Source organism: Pleurodeles waltl, chromosome 12 (assembly GCF_031143425.1).
Source record: "Pleurodeles waltl isolate 20211129_DDA chromosome 12, aPleWal1.hap1.20221129, whole genome shotgun sequence".
NCBI classification, from domain to species: Eukaryota; Metazoa; Chordata; class Amphibia; order Caudata; family Salamandridae; genus Pleurodeles; species Pleurodeles waltl.
This window is the reverse complement of record NC_090451.1, coordinates 46,715,454-46,737,336: the sequence shown is the minus strand read 5'-3', so window position 1 is coordinate 46,737,336 and position 21,883 is coordinate 46,715,454. Positions and strand designations below refer to the sequence as shown.

At 44.5% G+C, this 21,883-nt stretch overlaps 1 protein-coding gene across 2 annotated transcripts in view; it reads left to right on the top strand.

Annotated features, from left to right (window-relative positions):
* The window catches only part of CPAMD8 (C3 and PZP like alpha-2-macroglobulin domain containing 8), a 1,104,327-nt gene that overhangs the window by 222,746 nt on the left and 859,698 nt on the right, over window positions 1-21,883 (top strand). For both annotated transcript variants that reach the window (XM_069217904.1, XM_069217903.1), the window contains exons 14-16: window positions 3,028-3,217; window positions 5,553-5,725; window positions 8,724-8,873. In XM_069217904.1, the coding sequence (XP_069074005.1) occupies window positions 3,028-3,217; window positions 5,553-5,725; window positions 8,724-8,873 (513 nt within the window). The remainder of the gene's footprint in view (window positions 1-3,027; window positions 3,218-5,552; window positions 5,726-8,723; window positions 8,874-21,883) is intronic.

Genomic DNA, 21,883 nt, shown 5'->3' with positions numbered 1-21,883 from the left:
CTCCCTCTTGGGTGGGTCCTAAGATTCGACAGGCAAAGCTCCAGATGGACTCCTCTGTACAGCTTACTTCGACTTCTGTCCACTGGAAGTGCAACTGGACTCCACCGGAAACCACAATCTGCAGCTACATCAACGACTCAGCTCTGTAACGTTGCTTCTCTGGCTCCTTCCAGCAACTGCAACATTTCTCCGGCTGTACATCCTCAGAGGGAGACAAGTCTTCAGTCTGCATAAGAAGCAGGAAGGAATCACCCTTGGAGTTAAGGAGTCACTTCCCTGCATCCTCAGGCACCAACTACGACGACTGGCTGCGTAGATCTCCTCTCATCCTGAGCTGCGTGGATCCTGCATCATGTGTGGCGGTCTGGATTGATTCTCTTGGTCCTCTCTACCAGCTATCCAACTTTGGTGAAGCTAAGCCCTTGCCTTCCCATGCAGGACAGTACCCCATGCACCGCATCTCTTGCAGCTACCAGGGCTTTTTGGCATCTTCTCCAAGGGATCTTCAGGCTCCGTGTAGCCCCAGCACTCTTCCCTGTGACGCATAGCCCTCTGCATGCTTCTCCTGCGACGTGGGAACTTTTTTCAGGTGTGCTGCGTGGGCCTCTCAGTGACTCTTGGGCTCCTTGCCTGTGGGCTTCAGTGGGGGCTGCCTCTTCTTATTTGGACTCTCTGCACTGCTGAGGGTCGCCTGGGACTCCCCCCTGTTGGGTTGAGTCCCCCTTAGACCTTGCTGGTCCCCGGGAAGCTCCACTTTTCCTTCAACAGCTGCATTTGCCTTTGCCAAGGCTTGTTGGTGGTTTTTCCACACCACAGACTGACTGCAATCCTCCATCCAGCGTGGGACGTTGACTGCATCACCAAGGAACTCTTCATCTGCTCCAGTGCTGCATTGCTGACTGTCTTTGTTTCCCCAATGACCAACTCCTGCATCCACAGACTGGTGGGTAGTGGCTCCTGCCACCACCGGACACTCCAACTGGAATTGGACTTGGTCCCCTTCTTTTCCAGGTCTTCCTCTTCCAGGATCCACCTTTGGTTTCTTGCAGTCCTGTCTGGATCTTGCAATATCCTTCTCTGAAGTCCTGTGGGTTGGTTTGGGTAGAACCTCTTTCCTGCAGGTCGGTGGGGGAGGTGGGGGGGTACTCCAGCACTTACCTTTGGGGTTTCCTGGTACCGCCGGCTCCCCTCTACCAATTCCACTTCCTTGGGTGGGGACCCAACCTTCGCATTCCACTTTCTTAGTATATGGTTTGGTCTCCCCCAGGGCTTCAGTATTGCCTATTGCTTTTCACTGTTTTATATTACTTTCTTTGCCTATTTCCTGATTGTTACTGTACATATATATATATAGTGTGTTTACTTACCTCTTACTGGAGAATTGCCTATCTAGTATTTTAGTATTTGTGTCAATAAAATAAAGTACCTGTATTTTTGTAACACCTTGTGGTTCTTTCATGTGTGTAAGTGCTGTGTGACTACAGTGGTATTGCATGAGCTTTGCATGTCTCCTAGATAAGCCTTGGCTGCTCATCCACAGCTACCTCTAGAGAGCCTGGCTTCTGGACACTGCTTACACTTCACTAATAAGGGGATACCTTGGCCTGGTATAAGGCGGTAATACCATAGGTACTCACCACACACCAGGCCAGCTTCCTAAACTCTGGTATCTCTTTTGTAAATAAGGGTGTCATCAGCAAACAGGGATACTATATGCCAGCTGCCACCCACACCCAGCCACCCACTCAGGTCCTTTGGCTCCTAGTAAGACCTAAGGGTCCTTAACATATTCTTAAATCCTTCAAAGAAGGCTTTAATCTTTATAACACACCCATGCGGCTTGAAGAAACCCTCTGCCTTCATAACAAGACTAACATTTTAGAAAGTGAGACTACTTTTTAGTGTGCTCATATCAGCCAAAGAAACCATCAAACTTCAAAACAAAACATGCTCATAAAATTCAAAGATGGATATTAGCTTTATAACATGGTCAGACATGAAACCCCTTATATCATAACAGGCAGATCATCGTTAGAGACTGGCTGCAACTTCAAAACATGCCCATAGCTTTCAGAGAACTAGTCTGATGTAAGAAGATGCCCATAACATTCAGAGATGCCATCATATACCCACAGCTTTTAGAACATGGCTCTAACATAATAATTGTCCCATAACATTCAGAGAAGCCATGTAAGTTCATGACAGGCAAATAATTTTAAAGGAATCTGTCTAACTAAAATATGATGCCTAGAATATTCAGCGAAGCCCTATGGCAGTGGTTTTCAACCTTCTGATGTTTGTGGACCCCAATGTTATCATTATTGAAAACCAGGGACCCCCACTGAATTGTTATTGAAATCCAGGGAACCCCCCAAACACTGAGTCATTTCTGGAAGCTGGAGACCCTGGTCTAAATAGTGTTGATGATTTAAACTGCAAAACACCACACAAGAAATATAGAACAAGCATTCCATTCAACACACACATAAAAGATAATTTAATTTTAATAGGTAGGTTGGAGCTTTTCTAAATTCAATTGAAGTCACACATCGTTCATGCTATATTCTGTTTGATTCACCTGCACTACTCCCACAAATCAATCTGAGAATAGTAATTTCATTTGTAGCTTTCAATTTCAAATTCCTTGGCATTTACTGTACGTCTGTTAATATTATTTAATTTTCTAAACAGGCAAGGAACCCCTGAGGAGGCTTCGTGGACCCAAAGAGGTCCCCGGAACAAAGGTTGAGAACCATTGCCTTATGCCTTCCCTGTATCCCATAACTTAAACAGGAACATGACTTTGCAACTATTTCAAGATCTTAGGAGAATCCTGTTGACTGAGTACCTTCTCTGGTATTTGGCAACCATGAGATGGGCTGCAGTATGAGGTGGGCCAAGCATCCTGCAGAGGCCTAAATTCAGCTGACATAATATAAATAAGAAGCATGGAACTATATGCACTAGTGATGGACATGTGTAAATGCCTATGTTAATAAAGTATTCAAATTCTCCTCATTCCTGAAGGTTGGTGAAGAGGCCGGCATTGCATTGAAGTCCACCTGTCCCTGTGATTTCACCCTGCACTTCGAAGTGGCATCAAGGGGAAACATTGTCCAATCTGGATGGCAACCAGGCAACATCACCCAGCAGCGGAGCAAGAGGGCCACTGTTACTTTCGACAAGAACATTCACATCACTCATAGTCCTGGAACAGGTGATGAGAGCTGACTGTAAATTATTCTGAATTTCAAGTACTGTAAAAGGGATTCCCCCACTATACCTGACATAAATGTGAGGGACTGCTTGTAACGCCAAAAGGGGATTTGATCAATCAGTCCATGGAACTAGCAAAAAAACTTGTAGTATAATACTGTTGCATGGACCGTGGTGGTATTAATGTATTCTCATTTGTATAATTTAATAGACCCTTTGTGAGGTAAACATATTTCATAGATGTGTGGTGATTCATGAACATTACATAAACTGTGGCCCTTGCAGAAAAAAATACAATGTCATCACCGGTGTAGGAGCTGCCTGCATATTGTAGTGATGCCTAGTCTGGGGACTTTTAAATCAGTGATTCACCCCAAAAGGTTTGTCCTCTCATTTGCTCATCTGCTTATTGCTAGCACATGACACCGTTGTGGAAAATGTGTACTGGCAAAAACAAGGCAGACAATGTCAGTCTCCTTACAGAGCCAAGTGCACAGACTAGAGCAGTGGTTCCCAACCTGTGGTCCGGGGACCCCTGGGGATCTGCGAAGCCTTCTCAGGGGGTCCACGACTGCTCAGAAAATTAAAAAATATTAACAAATATTGTCAAATTAGGTCCCATGCTTCCAGTAATGACTCAGTGGGGGTCCCCGGATTCCAATGATGATTCAGTGGGGGTCCCTGGGTTCCATTAATAATAAAGTGGGGGTCCACAGAAGTCAAAAGGTTGGGAACCACTGGACTAGAGCAAGGCAGTGTAAACATGTACATAAATTAGCCAGCCTCTGCACAGAGTGAAAGAGTGTGCATATGCCCATTGAGGGAAAAGCCTAGGGTACCTCATGAGGATGGATGCATCCAGGAGCGTCATCCCAGCTGCACACCATAAAGAAGCAGCAGGTGAAGCTGCAGCTCTGTCATGGACAGGTGTAGAGAGTACAACAGGAGCACTTCTTCAGACATAGGTGTTAAGGGACTATGTCAGAAATGCATTGTTCTGAAAAGCTATGCAGCGGGTTTATAGGAATCCACTCTGAGGGTGGATGGGGGGGCTCCTAGTGCCGCCAGTAATGCTGAATTTTAGGTTTCTGTCTTGAGTGCAGCCAAGGAGTTTTTGCATTTCAGTCAAGAGTGCCCTTATCAAATGCAAGTGGGGGTTAAATGAAATCATAGTCCCACCAATATCAGAGTAAGAGAAAGATTTAAGCTGAGTAGGTTCCAATGTTTCCAAAGTTTAAATACTCTTACTGAATTGGCATTTTTTCAGTAAAGTATCTCTTGCCTTCGCAAGGTCAGTTTCTTAAAATAAATGGGCCACTGAAGTTCTTGTAAGAAGCTCTGAGGCTTATCTGAGCGTCACTATCTGTAGCCTCGGTCGTAAGAATCTACAGAATACCTGTCAGCGGCAACAGCAAAGTCTACCACTGATACCCACTGTTTAGCAATCGGGTGTGTTTTTCGATGGTGCTGCTGAGGGTTTTTGCCAGATTTATCACAACTGGAAGAAGATACATTCTGCCTCCCCTTAAATAGGTCTTTTTGTTGCCTTCAAAAGCAGCAACATCGCCTTTTTTTGTAAGATGAAGAGGGGCTACTTGCACTGCCTCTTTGCAAGTGGGAGGCATAGCAAAATATTAAGGACATATCGTCCATAACATAAGAGCTACATTCTTTGCACAGTCTAAATCATGCGCAAAACGTCGACCATTGAGTTAAATGACTGACTCAGACATGAAATGTGGTCATGTTTTGGGTAGCTGATACCACATCTAATTACCGGTGGTCTGAACAAGACTGTCTACATCTGAGACTTCTTTTAATGTACCGTATAACTAGCGCTTAAAATGTAAATGATCGAGTGCAGGTGCCCAAAACTCTGCTCAGAAGCCCCCTGGCCAGCGCAATAATATGTCCGTGCGTCGAATACCAAAGCTGTGTAGCCAATTCATCTCAGGCCTCCTCATACACTACCCGACACTTCCTCCCCCTTTATTTCACACTTGCATTTTTCTGCTTTCTTTTTTTGTGACGGTTTTAATTTCTCTCTCTTCCTCCATCTTGCCACTTTGAGTTTTCTCCCTCTTGGTCTGGATACATGTCTGATGCGAAAAAATAAGTGCCCCGACCGGCAACCACTGGCTCAAATTAAGCTCTTTGTATAAGGAAAACATTGCTAAATATATTACTTTTGACTGCATAAGGTGATCTTACTCTAAATAGTGCTTTCATCAAGTGACACACTATATTTTACAATGTTTTTCATTAGCAATAATTTTCAGATTACCAGAATTCTGCGATGTTGTAATGTATGTCTATTTTGCAATTTTTCCTTCCAGCGTCTACCAAATCTCCGGCAGGGGAAGTTGAAATATGCATGACATTTTTGCGTTTCCAGGTGACATACAATATGGCTCCACTAAGTCGGCTGCTAGTCTACTACATAAAAGACAATGGAGAAGGGGTCGCAGACAGTGTGCAACTACAAGTTAAACCTTCATTTGAAAACCAGGTACTAATGCGTGAGGCATCCTCTGCCATCTATTCTTTGGTCACAGAGTGTAATTTCCAGTGTTACGTTAACTGGAAGTTCCTCAGTTTAGAGATGCTAACTGTGTATTAAATTACCAACTTTATTCTATGCTGTTTTTATATAGCACAGTGTCTGCCACAGTTTTCAGTGGCACCTTAGCACTGTTTAGGGGTATAGAACTGTTGGTGTAGATCAAACCTTCAGCCAGTAAGGTCCTGTGATGGACTAGATCTCATGGATCTCAGCCTCAATCCTGGATTGAGTGTTTATACTCCTAATTGAATTTAATTCGGACATTAGTCCCAATTGTTAAATTATGTTTTATGTTCTGTTATGCTCAGGAGAATGTATTGAGTGTAACAGCCACAATACTAGTAGATTTTAGAGATGCAAAACAGACACAACCAAACACACATACGTATATGCCTAAGCTTGAATATATTTTTAGGATATAGTGGAAAGTGTAATAGCCATTGTTGAGCTTCGGGTGCAAGGGCAGTGCATTTCACAGCAGTCCAGCTTGCCTTAAAGGGCTTGACTAATCAAGTAATTACTTCTACTTTTGGGAATTCACAACTGACCCATTGAGGCAGAGCACAGAGTTTGGTGAGTTAAGAGGATAAATCCACTGGTGATGAAGAAAAGACCCTGATGATGTATTTCTCATTACACCACAGAAATGTCACCTTTTATTACACTGGCCACCAATGAAGAGTGCAAAGTGCAGGTGCCTCAAGATCTCCATCCACCTCTATCCATGCAGGGCTTGTGCGGCAGCATTCTGTGGGAAGGATGCCATGGTAGAAACTGTTTAACATAATTAATTTACCAGATGACTAAGGCCATCACTGTGACGGTTGCGCTCTACAAATTCTCCTGAGCACAATATAACATAAAACATGACATAACTTAACCATTGGGACTAATGCCAGAATTACACTGTAGGTACAAACACTCAGTCCAGGATTGCGGCTGAGTGATGAGACCTAGTCTAAGAATTCAGTCCCTGTAAGGGAAGTAGCCATGGGTATCTCTAGGAGCACTACATGGAACCAGGAATTGATGGTGTTCCAGTTGGCATTTTCAAAGATAATATCCCATTATGGGCCTCCCTTCTAGTAATTAGAGCTGCTATGGTAGGCCCTCTTCAAGGGTCGTTGAGCAAAGTAATCCTGATACCGATCTTCAAGAGAGGGGACAGAGACCAGCCTAACTGCCATTGTCCTGTCTCATTAACAGATTCTAGTGCAAACATCCTGGGGTGAGCTATTTTGTCCTACCTGGGAGCTTGGGCGGATGAAAATAACATTATTTCAGAAGTTCAGTTTGGCTTCTGGCCAGGAAGTGGCACCGTAGAACAGTGCCTGAATTTGTATCTTTTGGCCATAAAGTATGTACTTCCAAAAGAGGGGGCACTCCATCTAGCATTGGTGGACTTAAGCGCTTTTGACCTTGGGAATCAAAGTAAAGCGTGGATGATAATGGATCAAATGGGGGTAATAGAAAAAATTGTTATAATGCTAAAACGTTTGCATTTTGATACTTCGGTTCCAGTCCGACATGCTGAAACACGAGAATTAACCTCCCCTATTAAAACATGCAGAGGGATACGACAAGGCTGCATCATGGCAACTTTTCTTTTTCTTCTATATATAAACAATGTTAACAAATTTCTGATAAAGAAGGGTAAAGATGTGCCTACAATTTTAATGTACGCTGATGACACGGTACACATTTCAAGAACTGCTAACAGTCTCCAAATATTACTCAACTCGTTTTCATCCTTTATGGAGAACCTGGATCTAAAGGTCAATTTTACAAAATCTTTTATGACATGTGGCCCTCCAAGGACAAAACTTAAACATCATAAGCTGGTGGTGTTAAGATAAGCAGAACTGGGTCCTTTATCTGCGAAGTTCTTTTAAATCAACATGGAATCCTTTGCTAATTTTGAGAAACCAACAATTACTCAAACCTAATGAGACTATGTTTTCTAGTTGCAATAAAATATGCCAGAAGACAGTCAATGAGTTTCTTCATATTTATAATAGCAAGAGAATTCCAGTTGGGTCATATGGGATTTGGGGCTCCTAGAAGTACAGCATCTATTACCTGCTATGAAGAAGTTGGCTTACCCTACTTAGAAGACACTATTGGTCTTGCCCCTCTGATTTTATGGATTAACTGCTGTGCTAAGCAGGAAGCAGGTCTTGCAAGGGAATGTATTAGGGAATGTTTGTTACTTGACAATTTATACTGCATACCTTGGCTTGTTTATATATGGAGAAAATGTTTCTAGGCTAGGAGTTCCTCAACTGTTTAACAACCCCGAGGATATAGTGTGATGTGTGAAGCTAAAACCCGGCTGTGTTATCAATAATTTCATATGGAGCAAAGTAGAGCCTGTGCAGCCACTATGTCCAGTATTATCAGGTACTTTGTTATTTGCAAGCACTCAGGGATGGAACCTTACCTGTTGTTTATAATGAGTCCTATAGATCGTTTTTTTTTAACTCGTATGAGGCTAAGCACAGTGCACTTTATTGTTGCATTTCCACTGCAAGGCGCTTTCTTTCGCCCATTACTGTTTTGTCCTTGTGATGATATTGTGAGTCAAAGTTCATGCTATTTCATGCTCTTCAGCACATTACATTCAGTCCCACGTTCTTGAGACCGTTTCTCCTACGGGGGTATATCAGAACCTTTAAGTCGGCCATGTCTTTCTTACAGAGATTACAAACACCGAATGTATGTTATGAGGTACTAAATTTTATTAGAAGTGCAATTACCTAGAGGAAACGGACGGAATCAAATTTACCACCCGTAAAAATGGTTACTTTATTACTGTATATTTTATTTATTAATGAGGGTTATTTTTGTACGGTATTTTAGAATTTATTAAACCGATGTTTAAAATGGTTACTCACACGTGACACTGTTCTACAGAGCGTGACAATGTGTTCTTTCTGTGTGACAGGTAGTACTTTCTCTTTCATCCAATGAATCCCGCCCAGGTGACCTTGTTGACATCGACGTGAGAGCTGCCAAGGGAAGCTGTGTCTGTGTTGCCACAGTAGATAAGAGTGTCTACCTCCTCAGAAATGGTTTCCAGCTTACCCCTGAAAAGGTGAGGCCTGGCCCAGAGCCGCAGAGAGTAAGAAATATCATGAGTTGATACTGCCCGCTTCAACTACTTCTCGGTGCCTTCACCAACTTCCCTGTGCATCATGACAGTACAGTTGCTCCACCGTGATGACTTAAATGCATGCACGCATCACCATGCATATGAGTCGTGACATGATAGCAGTTTTGTTTTCTTTTTTATTTACTGTCTTGGAAAGGTAAATTTAAAACAAATGTCAAAACTCTGCCCAAGTGCATTTAAAAAAGGAGATAATGGAAGCACAATGCAGATGCGGAGCCCTCCAAAAGGGAAAAATACATTTAAAAATCAGGACGTAGGGTTTAAGGATGAAGTGAGTGGGCATTAAGGAAACAAGCAGCTGGAGCACGTGGGGCAGCGGAGGATGCTGGAAGGTATGTTCACATTCAAAGAAACAAAAAATACTGAGCGGGCGGAGCGAAGCATGAAGAGGAATGAATAAGCGTTAGTGGTGGGAGCAACAGCAAGAGCCCTAGGCAGCTGGGATGTGAGGGGGAAGCGGCACACAGGGAGGAGAGAGCAGAAGCTCCAAGGGAGTGCTTAAAGCAAAATAAGGATAAGTTACTTACCTGTAAATCCTAGTTCTCTTCCAGGGGTATCCTCATCAAAGTCATAAACATTGAATATTCCCGCCCTTGTGCGGGGACCCCGGAGCATATATAAAATACACACATATAAAGTATGAAATATGCACTAAAAATATATATAGCATTTTTAGTAGACACATATATACATGTGTAAAACAGCAATGCAGGCTATAATCATAAACAGGCTAAAATGCTTTATTTCTATGGAGTTTTTTTTTTTTTTAATTCTTTTCAAAATTACAATAAGAGAAAAAATGTCTACCAAAGCCCCACAACTGGGCCTAGGGAAATAAGCAGTAGTAATCATCAGAGAAAAAAGAGAAAAAACTACATTGAAAAACAATGGAGCATTCTTAGCCAATAGGCTGCATGCAGGTTAACACAGGAGAACCATAAAAACTTTGGCACTGTGCCTTTAAGACCCTGAGCACCTCCAGTATCCCACCATGCCTCAGGGGTGAAGGAGAGGTGACAGTTGGTTCACAGTTAGGTCAGTACTTTTTTACGGTGACAAGCTGTGTAGCCGATTCGAAAGATAGTCTGTCCTGCACTTCTAGGAGACGTGCGTCCGGGGAGGAGGGTGGGTTGTTTATGACTTTGATGAGGATACCCCTGGAAGAGAACTAGGATTTACAGGTAAGTAACTTATCCTTCTCTTCCAGGGAATCCTCATCAATAGTCATAAACATTGAATAGATTAGCAAGCCCATCCCTTGACTCTGCGGACTGTCCAATAGAAGTGCAGGAATAGATATGCATCATGCAAACAAATTTCTCAGAGATGCTTGCCCAACTTGGGCGTCTGCTCTTGCATCTGAGTCCAAACAGTAATGTCTAGTAAATGTATGTACAGACTTCCATGTAGCAGCCTTACAAATTTCAGAGATTGGAACATTATTAAGGAGGGCAGCAGTAGCCGCCTTTCCTCTTGTGGAATGCGCTTTAGGTCTAGCAAGTAGTTGTTTGTTAGCCAACTGGTATGCATTAACAATACAAGAAACTATCCATTTTGATACTTCGGTTCCAGTCCGACATGCTGAAACACGAGAATTAACCTCCCCTATTAAAACATGCAGAGGGATACGACAAGGCTGCATCATGGCAACTTTTCTTTTTCTTCTATATATAAACAATGTTAACAAATTTCTGATAAAGAAGGGTAAAGATGTGCCTACAATTTTAATGTACGCTGATGACACGGTACACATTTCAAGAACTGCTAACAGTCTCCAAATATTACTCAACTCGTTTTCATCCTTTATGGAGAACCTGGATCTAAAGGTCAATTTTACAAAATCTTTTATGACATGTGGCCCTCCAAGGACAAAACTTAAACATCATAAGCTGGTGGTGTTAAGATAAGCAGAACTGGGTCCTTTATCTGCGAAGTTCTTTTAAATCAACATGGAATCCTTTGCTAATTTTGAGAAACCAACAATTACTCAAACCTAATGAGACTATGTTTTCTAGTTGCAATAAAATATGCCAGAAGACAGTCAATGAGTTTCTTCATATTTATAATAGCAAGATAATTCCAGTTGGGTCATATGGGATTTGGGGCTCCTAGAAGTACAGCATCTATTACCTGCTATGAAGAAGTTGGCTTACCCTACTTAGAAGACACTATTGGTCTTGCCCCTCTGATTTTATGGATTAACTGCTGTGCTAAGCAGGAAGCAGGTCTTGCAAGGGAATGTATTAGGGAATGTTTGTTACTTGACAATTTATACTGCATACCTTGGCTTGTTTATATATGGAGAAAATGTTTCTAGGCTAGGAGTTCCTCAACTGTTTAACAACCCCGAGGATATAGTGTGATGTGTGAAGCTAAAACCCGGCTGTGTTATCAATAATTTCATATGGAGCAAAGTAGAGCCTGTGCAGCCACTATGTCCAGTATTATCAGGTACTTTGTTATTTGCAAGCACTCAGGGATGGAACCTTACCTGTTGTTTATAATGAGTCCTATAGAAATATCCCTGACCAGTCGATCAACAGGGCATTCCCTCGAGATCCCGGACGGTAGAACCTGGACGCGAAGTCTGGGCATTTCCTGTTTACCTCGTCTGCGAAGAGATCCAATTGAGGCCGACCCCATTGAGCGAAGATGTCTTCGACGACTTTGTCGTTCAGGACCCAATCGTGGGCGTCCTCAAGGTGTCTGCTCAGGAAATCTGCTTCCACGTTTTGTTGACCTGGTAGGTGAACCGCTGTAAGCGACATTCCTCTCGCCAGGAGCCAATGCCAGATTGTTTGGGACTCCCGAGATAGGGGTAGGGATCTCGTTCAAATAATACATTGTGGTTGTATTGTCCGTTTGTATTAGGAGAGATTTCCCCTGAATCGATGGAGCAAAAGACTTGAGAGCCAGATGGACCGCTCTGAGCTCCAGCAGATTGATGTGGTACTTCCTTTCGTTGTCGGACCACAGGCCCTGAGCTTGAAAAGGACCTAGATGAGCCCCCCATCCCTGAAGAGACGCATTCGTTACCAGAGTGTCGGATGGAATTACCTGGTGAAACGGAGCTCCTACTGACAGGTGAGGTCTGTGCATCCACCATTGTAATGACTGACGTGCTGCTATCGGCAGCCGCACTCTGTCCTCCCAGCGACCTGTCCTTTGGTTCCAGTTGTTTTCCAACGCCTCTTGGAGGGGCCTCATATGTAACCTGGCATTTGGGACAATGAAAATGCATGATGCCATGGAGCCCAGTAGAGATGTCACCTGACGGGCCGTAGATGCGTCAGATTTTAACAGGTCTTGACACTTTTTCTTTATTGATAATAGTTGTTCCTCCGAAGGATACACTCTTTGGAGCTCTGTGTCTAGTATTGCTCCCAGGTAGTGGAGGTTCTGTGTTGGAATCAAGGTGGAATTTTGGTAGTTGACTTGAAGACCTAGAGACTCGAAAACCTTGAGCACAATGTTCCGATGGGTTCTCACCTGCTCCGGAGAGAAGGCTTTCAGTAGCCAGTCGTCTAGGTATGGGTAAATGAAGATTTTTTGTTTTCGTAGATGTGCCGCTACCACTGCCACGCATTTCGAGAAAACGCGGGGGCAGATTTCAGGCCGAATGGTAGCACCGTGAACTGATAGTGCTGTGAGGCTATCTGGAAGCGCAGGAATTTCCGATGTTTGTGAACTATCGGGATGTAAAAGTATGCATCCTGCAGGTCGATGGAGCACATCCAGTCTCCCCGATGTAGCTGAGGGAAAATCTGGTGAAGAGCCAGCATCCTGAACTTTTGCTTTTTTATGTACTTGTCCAGTAGCCGCAAGTCCAGAATTGGTCTGAAAACGCCCTCTCGGCCTTTTTTCGCTACCAGAAAATAACGGGAGTAAACCCCCTTCCCTCTGTGCACGAGTGGAACTTTTTCTATTGCCTTCTTTCGTAAAAGGGCGAGAGCCTCTTTGCGCAATAGGCTGACGTGAGACGGATTGCATTTGGCTGGTGGCAAGTGCGACGGAGGTTGGCGGAAAAGAAGAGAGTAGCCATTCTCGACAATGTTGAGCACCCATTTGTCTTTTGTGATCGCACGCCGCTCGTGAATAAAGTCTGTGATACTTCCCCCCACCGGAGTTGTGCACAGTGTTAAGGGAAGCAAGTCCTCATTGTTTGGCCAGCGCTTTGGGTGTGGACTGTTGTGGTCTACTTGACCCTCGTGGCCTTACGAGACTGAAAAAGCGGGCGTCCTTGCCTCTGCTGTGGCCTCTGGGACCAGTGAGGGGTTTGAACCCTCTGCTGGAAAGGGCGCCTGTCATAAGGCCTATACCTTCGCCTGAAGTCCTTCTTCCTCTCCAGACCTACTGCCCTCATGGTGTCCACTTCCGTCTTCATGCGCGCCATTCTTCGTCCGTATGGGTACCAAACAGCGAGTTCCTGTTGAACAGAAGATTTAGGATACGCTGTTGTGCTTCCTGTTTTAATCCAGTCAGTCTCAACCAGGAAGACCTTCTTGCACAAATCCCATGTGCGTATCCATGTGCAGCTAAGTCTGCCCCATCTGCCGCTGCGTTGATGACCTGGTTGGAGACCAGACATCCCTCTTGAAGGATCTCTTGGAAGTCCTGCCTGTCCTCTCTAGGTAATTTTTCTGTGAACCTGTTCAGAGAGTCCCACAGTGAACGGTCATATCTGCCTAGGAGTGCAGACGCGCTGGAGACCTTCATCATAGATGCCGCAGTGCCGCACATTTTTCTCCCCAGAGAGTCTAGATGTCTGCTCTCTTTGTCCGGTGGAACCGTGGAGGATGATGCTACTGAGTGAGTTTTTCGGGCTGGGGCCAATATGACTGAGTCCGGCGGCGGATCCGTTCTGAGAAATAAAGGATCTTGTTCAGGCGCTTTATATTTTTTCAAAATCCTAGCAGGAGCCGATTTGAGGGTGGCTGGCGCTAAAAAGGTGTCCATGGTTGGCTGCAACAGACCAGGCACTAGTGGCAGTAGCTTTTTCGAAACCGCTCTATGCTGTAGAGTCTCAAAAATGACAGATGAAGAGGTTGATGGTTCTGGAACCTCTATGTTTAGCTTCTGTGCTCCCCTGACAAGCACCTCATTAAAAGTAGTGATGTCGTCCACCGTTGAAACCCTAGCTGGTGGAGAATCTGTTAAGGTGGGGGAGTATCGTCTGACGGATGACCCTGACGATGACCAAGAGGGCGACCTTCTATGTCTTGATCGTGACCTAGATCGTCGTTGGGAACGTGACCTGCTGCGAGATGCTGTAGCAGAGCGCCCAGGCCTCGTGGTCGGCTGGCGAGAAACAGAACGAGCCCGTCCTGTCTGCGCTGTCGGTGATGGTGTTCTCGGGAGAGAGGCAGTAGGAGAGTACATCCTTGAATACTGCGAGTCCGGGGAGGCCGTTGGTCTATTAAGGCTCTCCAACCATCTTGGTGACAAATTGATGGGTGAGACATTCCCCGACGATGCCGCTCTCGACCGAGATGAACCACTTCTTATGGAGACCACTGGAGATGGAGTGGTCTTATCTGCTGGCGGAAGCCGATGCTCTGCTCCCTGCAAGACTGATAAAACCTGCGTCGACAGCCGTAATGATGTCGAAGGGAGCGCCGCCGGTTGTTCCTGTCTCGACGTTGAGTGTCTCGACGTTGAGTGTCTTGATGTCGGACGGCGATCTCTGGACCGCGACCTGCTCACCGTCGTGTGCCTCGACGTCGGGCGGTGGGCAGCCGACGACGGATGTCCTCGCTCTTGCCGCTGGGGCGATTTCGACGTCACCTTTCTTGACGTCGAGGGGTGCGAGGCCTTCGGCGGCGAATGGGCACGCCAGTGATGGCTCGAAGTCGATCGACGGGTTGCCGTCGACGGAGATATGCCCCTGCGGTGGCCATGTTCTCTCGACGCCGTACCCTTCGACGTCGGTCGGGTCGCCGTCGACGGCGATTTATGACGGTGAGATGGTGGCAGCGACAACGTCGACGGGGAACAAACAGGTATCTTCCTACCTGCTGACGTCGATCTAGCCTCCTGAGAGTGGCTTGTTGGCTGCCTGGGAAGCGAAGAGGATGATGTTTTCTGCCTCTCGTGAAGCCCATGAAGCCTGATCTTTTCCCTGTCCTTCAAAGTCCTCTTTGACATGTTCTTGCTGTGTTTGCAAGTGTCAGGGCAGTGACTCTGAGGCAAGCACACAATGCAGAGAGTGTGTGGATCTGACTGGGCCTTCTTCTTCCCACAGGAAGGGCATTTCACAAAAAGTGAAGGCATTTTTCAGTCAGGAAAAAACTTCCAGACTCAGACAATGATGTTAGATGTCGAGAAAAGTAGGAAAAAACGCTGTTCTAAAGTATTTTTTTGAGAAAAAACTCAGAAAAACTGAGAGCTCAATGCTCCAGGATCCTCTCAGAAGAAGCCGGAAAAAAGAACTGACCTAACTGTGAACCAACTGTCACCTCTCCTTCACCCCTGAGGCATGGTGGGATACTGGAGGTGCTCAGGGTCTTAAAGGCACGGTGCCAAAGTTTTTATGGTTCTCCTGTGTTAACCTGCATGCAGCCTATTGGCTAAGAATGCTCCATTGTTTTTCAATGTAGTTTATTCTCTTTTTTCTCTGATGATTACTACTGCTTATTTCCCTAGGCCCAGTTGTGGGGCTTTGGTAGATATTTTTTCTCTTATTGTAATGCTGAAAAGAACTACAAAAAAAACAACAACAAAAAAACTCCATAGAAATAAAGCATTTTTGCCTGTTTATGATTATAGCCTGCATTGCTGTTTTACACATATATATATGAGTTTAGTATGAAAATTTGTCTACTAAAAATGCTATATATATTTTTTGTGCATATTTCATACTTTATATGTGTGTATTTTATATGTGCTCCGGGGTCCCCGCACAAGGGCGGGAATATTCAATGTTTATGACTATTGATGAGGATCCCCTGGAAGAGAACTATGTAATTCCCTGATGTGGCGCTGGTGAAGGTTACAAATCAAACAATCCAAAGGATGAACCTATGCTCCTGAGAAAAGACAAACGCAGGAAGAAAACATAATTCCATCAAATAAGATGCAAGCAAATGAGATTGACAAGAAAACCGACCAATGGCGTGCCGTGCAAAGTCCACTCAAAGTATTGGATCTTATCCACGATAGGCCTTGGACAACAGGCAAAGGGAAGTTTTTGGGAGCGAATCACACCCCTGGAGAATGTGTTCTTGTAATGACATGCTGTACACACTCCTGTCATCTACTGTTGGGTTTATGGACTGTTCAGTTTCTTCTTAGAGGTACTGCAAAACCGATGCTCAACGAGGTTCCCATGAGCCATCCCAGAGGTTCTTCTTTTAATTATATGTAACTATTAATAACCACATTCAATCCTCTCTCTAAATGCTCTTAATTTTGACATCTAAGGGAAATGAGCACAAATGCAGATAAAATAAATACTAGGTTCTGATCCCGTGTTTATCGGAATGATGGTTCTATTGATCACACATGATAAATAACAATATCCTGGTGTGCCCTGCGATAAATAGAACCTATTTTGAGTTTTTAGGGAATAACATGTCGATGCTGGTGCTCCCCACACTAAACTCTACATGGCACAGTCAGTACTGTACCTTTTTCCCGTTGAGTTCCATCAGGTTAGACCTGCAGATATTAATTGAAGAGTGGGATACTTAACACACCAGGTAATTACCAACTGCGGTAAATACGACCCAACTCAGAATTCCGATCCCTGCACAATCAGAGCTATACACTGGGGTTGAAAATTACAACTAACTAGTACTTGTGACAAAACGGGAGATAGTGGAATACATCTTTAACGCGTGTAGTTATGATGGCATACATGATTCAAATGATACAAGCATGTTCTTTAGGTGTTATGGGCACAGTGTCGTAGTTTGCGAGCACTCTAAATGCCAGAAATGACTAAATGATGCCAAAAGTCAAATAAATGCTGCTGATTTGCATTATAAAGTTTGGCGGGGATGGACTGCTGATCCATATTGGCAGGGCTCCCACCCCCACCAAACACGTTGTTCTCCCACCCAATTTAGAGGTGAAGCAACTGCCTGTTTTGTGCATTTTTGGTACCTCTGACTGCTCTGTTAGTGTACAACCATTAGCGGTGGCCCATCTGCTGGAGAGCTGCCGTCTAGTGTATCAGAACGTGAGAAGTATTTAGGGCAGACCTCCTTACCTAAGTTTTCACTGCTTGGGGGCAGACCTGGACAGAGAAAATCGACAATTGTCTCCACTTGTGAGAACGGTCAGGGACATCGTTTTACTGTTTTTCAGAAGCAAATTCTCACTTTCAGGGTCTGTTTCAAAACAAAAAAAAATACTGACTGCCAAGACAGAGGTCTTCTGTAGGGCGACAGAGGAAAACAGCCCAACAGGGATTATATGATCTCCTAAATTACGACTTTATTTCCATTGGCTGATGTTTAAGTTAGGAGATAATTTCAGACTATGTTTCAGGTGGGAGAAATATTCAGATTTATCTGAAGTCCCGAACTACTTCAGAAATACTTATGAACATCAGAAACATAACAGGTGAATGCTTCCTCATTTGCCAGTGTAACACAATAGTTAATTTCCATTTTGTTTTTCACTACCTAAAGTTTTTTTTTTGCTGGAGAGAAATCCTTGAGCTTAACCCATGCTTAGCTTAGGTGTGCAAAATGTTTCAAGAATTGGGCCCTTCAAACCAATGGGATTAACTGTTCTACACGCCCAGTAGACGTTATGATAACAAATGCCAACAGACCAAAGCTACCATCATGTTATCTAAGATTTTATTATACACCATCGAACTGTGCTGTGCTAATTAAAGTTGTATTTCTGGGGTGCTTAGTTGTGGGAGAGACATTTAAAATTATCATTAGCAAATATCTGAATAAATAAATATTTGCAGTTTTAAAGTCAATTGTGCGATAGATATTAACAATTTCATCAGGAGCAATTGGAGAAAATGTTTCCCCTGGAAGCCTTAGTGGGTTTTGTGAGAAACCTGCGGCTTCGTCAAGATGATTTTCAGCCATGGCAGTATGGGCCAAGAAGAGGGCTAGCTCTGCAGCAGAGGTCATACAACATCAGACTGGATCATAGACCTAGCACACTGCAATGACATGGCAGATATTTATGTTCCGATGTTTCCATGCACATCACACACCATAGACGTATGGGCACTGTAGGAATCTGGCCTGGTGTGTGGTGGGTACCTACGGTACTTACACCTTATACCAGGTCCAGGTATCCCCTATTAGTGTAGTGTATGCAGTGTCTAGAAGCCAAGTTCTCTAGAGGTAGCTGTGGATGAGAAGCCAAGGCTTATCCAGGAGACCTGCAAACCTCATGCAATACTGCTGTCGTCATGCAGCACTCACACACATGAAAGAAAACACTCAGTGTTACAAAAATAAAGATACTTTATTTTAGTGACACAATACCAAAAAGTACTAGAAAGGCAACCCTCCAATAGGAGGTAACACACCAAATCTATACACTAGTTACCAGACATAGGAATAGAAAGTGATAGAAACAGTGCAAATGCAGTTAGACTATAGTGACCCTAGGGGGAGCCCAAACCATGTACTAAAAATGGAATGCGAACACACACCTAGGTAAAAGGAATGTGTAGAGGTAAGCTGGGGGTACTAGGAAACCCCAAAGGTAAGTACTAAGGTCCCCCCTAGTGACCAGAAGAAAAGGAGTAAGTTAGTGGATCTTCCCCAAACAACCCAAAAGGAGGAAAATGAAGAAAATGCAACACCCAGACAAGACTGCAAGAAACCAGCAGTGGATTCCTGAAGAGGAAGACCTGTGGAAGAAGGGGACCAAGTCCAGAAGTCACAGAAGAGTCCAGGAGGAGTAGGGGCAGCACTGCATCCCTGGAGTCAGTGAAGAGTTCCTGAGGGATGCAGACAAATTCCCAGCCCGGAAGAAGAATTGCAGTTGGGTGTTGGTGCAGGAATTCCACCAACAAGCCTTGGCAGAGGCAAATGTCACAGTTGGCAAAAAGTGGAGCTGCCAGAGACCAGCCAGGCCCAGGAGGAGGAGTCAGAGGGAACCCTCAGCGACACAGAGAGCCCATGGAAGCAAAGGCATCATCCACAGGAGTCCCACACGATGGGGACACAGGAGTCGCAGAAGAGCCCACGGAGTATGACTGGAGAAGGGTCCCACGCCGCAGGAGAATCACGCAGAGGGCTGAGCGTCGCAGGAAGAAGTGCTGGGGGCTGGAGCTACAGGCAGCCTGAAGATCCCTTAGAAGAGATGCAAATAAGCCTTGGCAGCTGCAAGAGATGCGGTGTACAGGAGTACTGTCCTGCGTAGGAAGGCAAGGGCTTACCTCCACCAAAGTTGGACAGCTGGCAGAGAGGATCAAGATGACTACTCCGGACCACGACCTGTGATGCAGGATCCACGCAGCTCAGGATGAGAGGAGATCCACGCAGCCGGTCGTCATTGCAGTAGGTGCCTGCGGATGCAGGGGAGTGACTCTTTTACTCCAAGGGAGATTCCTTCTTCCTTTTCGTGCAGACTGAAGACTTGTCGCCCTAAGAGGAGGCACAGTCAAGGAAATGTTGCAGAAGCTGGAAGGAGCCATGGAAACAATGTTGCAAGATGAGTCTTCTTTGTAGATGCAGATTGCCGGTTCCTGGAGGGGCCAGTCGCAGTTCCAGTAGCTAGAAGTCGAAGTAAGGTTGCGAAGCAGTCCTGCTGGAATCTTGCAAGCCAAATCTGAGGACCCACCCAAGAGAGAGACCCTAAATAGCCCTGAAAGGGGGACTGGTCACCTAGCCAGGTGAGCACATATCAGGAGAGAGCTCTGATGTTACCTGCCTGGCCTAGCCACTCAGATGCTCCCAGACGTCCCTGCGAACCTTGGATTCAAGGTGGCAGAACCCAGGGACCCTCTGGAGGAACTCTGGGCTCCACCCCTTGGGTGGTGATGGACAGGGGAGTGGTCATTCCCCTTTCCATTGTCCAATTACGTGTCAGAGCAGGGACTGGAGGTCCCTGAACTGGTGTAGACTGGTTTATGCACAAAGGACACCAAATGTGCCCTTCAAAGCATACCAGTGGCTTGGGGAGGCTACCCCTTCCAAAACATGTAACACCTATTTCCAAAGGGATAAGATGTTACCCCCCTCTTCCAAAGGAAACCCTTTGTTCTGCCTTCCTGAGCTTGAGCTGTTCAAGCAGCAGGAGGGTAGAAACCTGTCCGAGGGTTGCTGCCGCTTGGGCTGCCCGGAAAAACCCAGAAGGCTGGTGGGAGTAATGCTGGGGGTCCTCTAAGGAGCCCCCAGAGTGTATGGAATCATACTTCCAATACTGGCAGTAGTATGTATTGGGGTATGATTCTGACATGTTTGATACCAAACATGCCCAGGTTCGGAGTTACCACTATATAGCTGGACATAGGTAGTGACCTGTGTCCAGTACACACATAAAATGGCTTCCCTGCACTTACTAAGTCCAGGCAAAAAGTAGGGGTAACCATGCTAAAAAGTGGCTACTTTCCTACAGGGACCTGTGGGGGGACTTGCTCAATAAAGATAATATGACCACTATAGGCGGGGTGGGGAAAGTAAATGGTAAAAGGGACGATAACTGGCAACAATATGAAAAGGTATTTAGGATGGGAATCTTTGATAAAGATAGAGAATGAACATGAATACAAGGAGTTTATTGTTCAGAAGTAACCAAAGGGATAAGTAAAGACTGCAGACTTGGGATAGAGAGTATACTATGTGCATCTAAATGTGTTTGCCATTCATTAAGAACCAATAATATAAACACTGCCTATCATCTGTAGTTTTCCTTATTAAAAATAGTGTATTATTGCCATGGAATTGCCTATTCGGGCTTCTGTGAATACTGCTTTGTTGTCTTTTTTTTATTGCAGAATACATTGTAAAATTATACATAGTGCTAACTGCTACTAATACTATGGGCTTCTGTAGGGCTTGGTTTTAATAGGGTAAAAGATTCTCAAAATAATTCACTATTTTGCCTCCCCTTATCCCGAATAAAAACATACAACAATCAGGACATGAAGATACTTTAATATGAGTATTACAAAGGCTCCAGAAGGCTCCTATCCTTTGTACATATGGCTTACTAGCGAGCTTGAATGTCACAAAAAATTGCAATGTGAACCCTTACTCACCAGCCTAGGTGGAATGCTACATCATATGGTTGGCTCATTCCCTCAAAATTATTGCAATGATGAATGGGCTCCCTAGAAGCAGGAGATACCTTCTTGTATGTATCGGATCCCAATGAAAATGTGTAAGGTGTCCTGTAAGTGTACCAGCTCATTTAACTCCTGGGAGGCTAAAGGTATGAATAGAGTGCCAAAGGTAATTATTGTTCCTGTACCCCTTGGTGACCATGTTTCAGTTGCTAAATAGCCCCTTCTCGGCTCCCTGTCCTTCTTGGGGACCTTGATTTATATTATATTTGTATAGTCACTCATATGTATCGCCTACTGTGCTCACTTTCACAAAACGATCCTGCATTGCATGCTTTAATTCACGCATATTTGTTTGTTGAATTAATAGTCCGGATAGTCCCAAGATGTTAGAAAGTATAGCCCCATGGAGGGTGCAATATTGGGCACCATTAAAGTAACACAATTGTCAAGACCTTCTTTGAACCTATTGTTGGTGCGCCTTATCTGTGCTAGACCTCTTCTTTAGATGGAAACAGCCCTTCATTCCTAAACTAATTTTCTCAGCAGGTCAACAACAGCATGTTGAGGACATCCGATTTGTTTTGAAGGAACAGATTTTCTATGGTACACTTCTGTTATGGACAAACTCTACAACGGAATGCTATACCCTTTATTTACCATTTCATACCACATTCGTACTGGAAATATCCAGAGACAAATATTGGTTTAAAAAATGGAA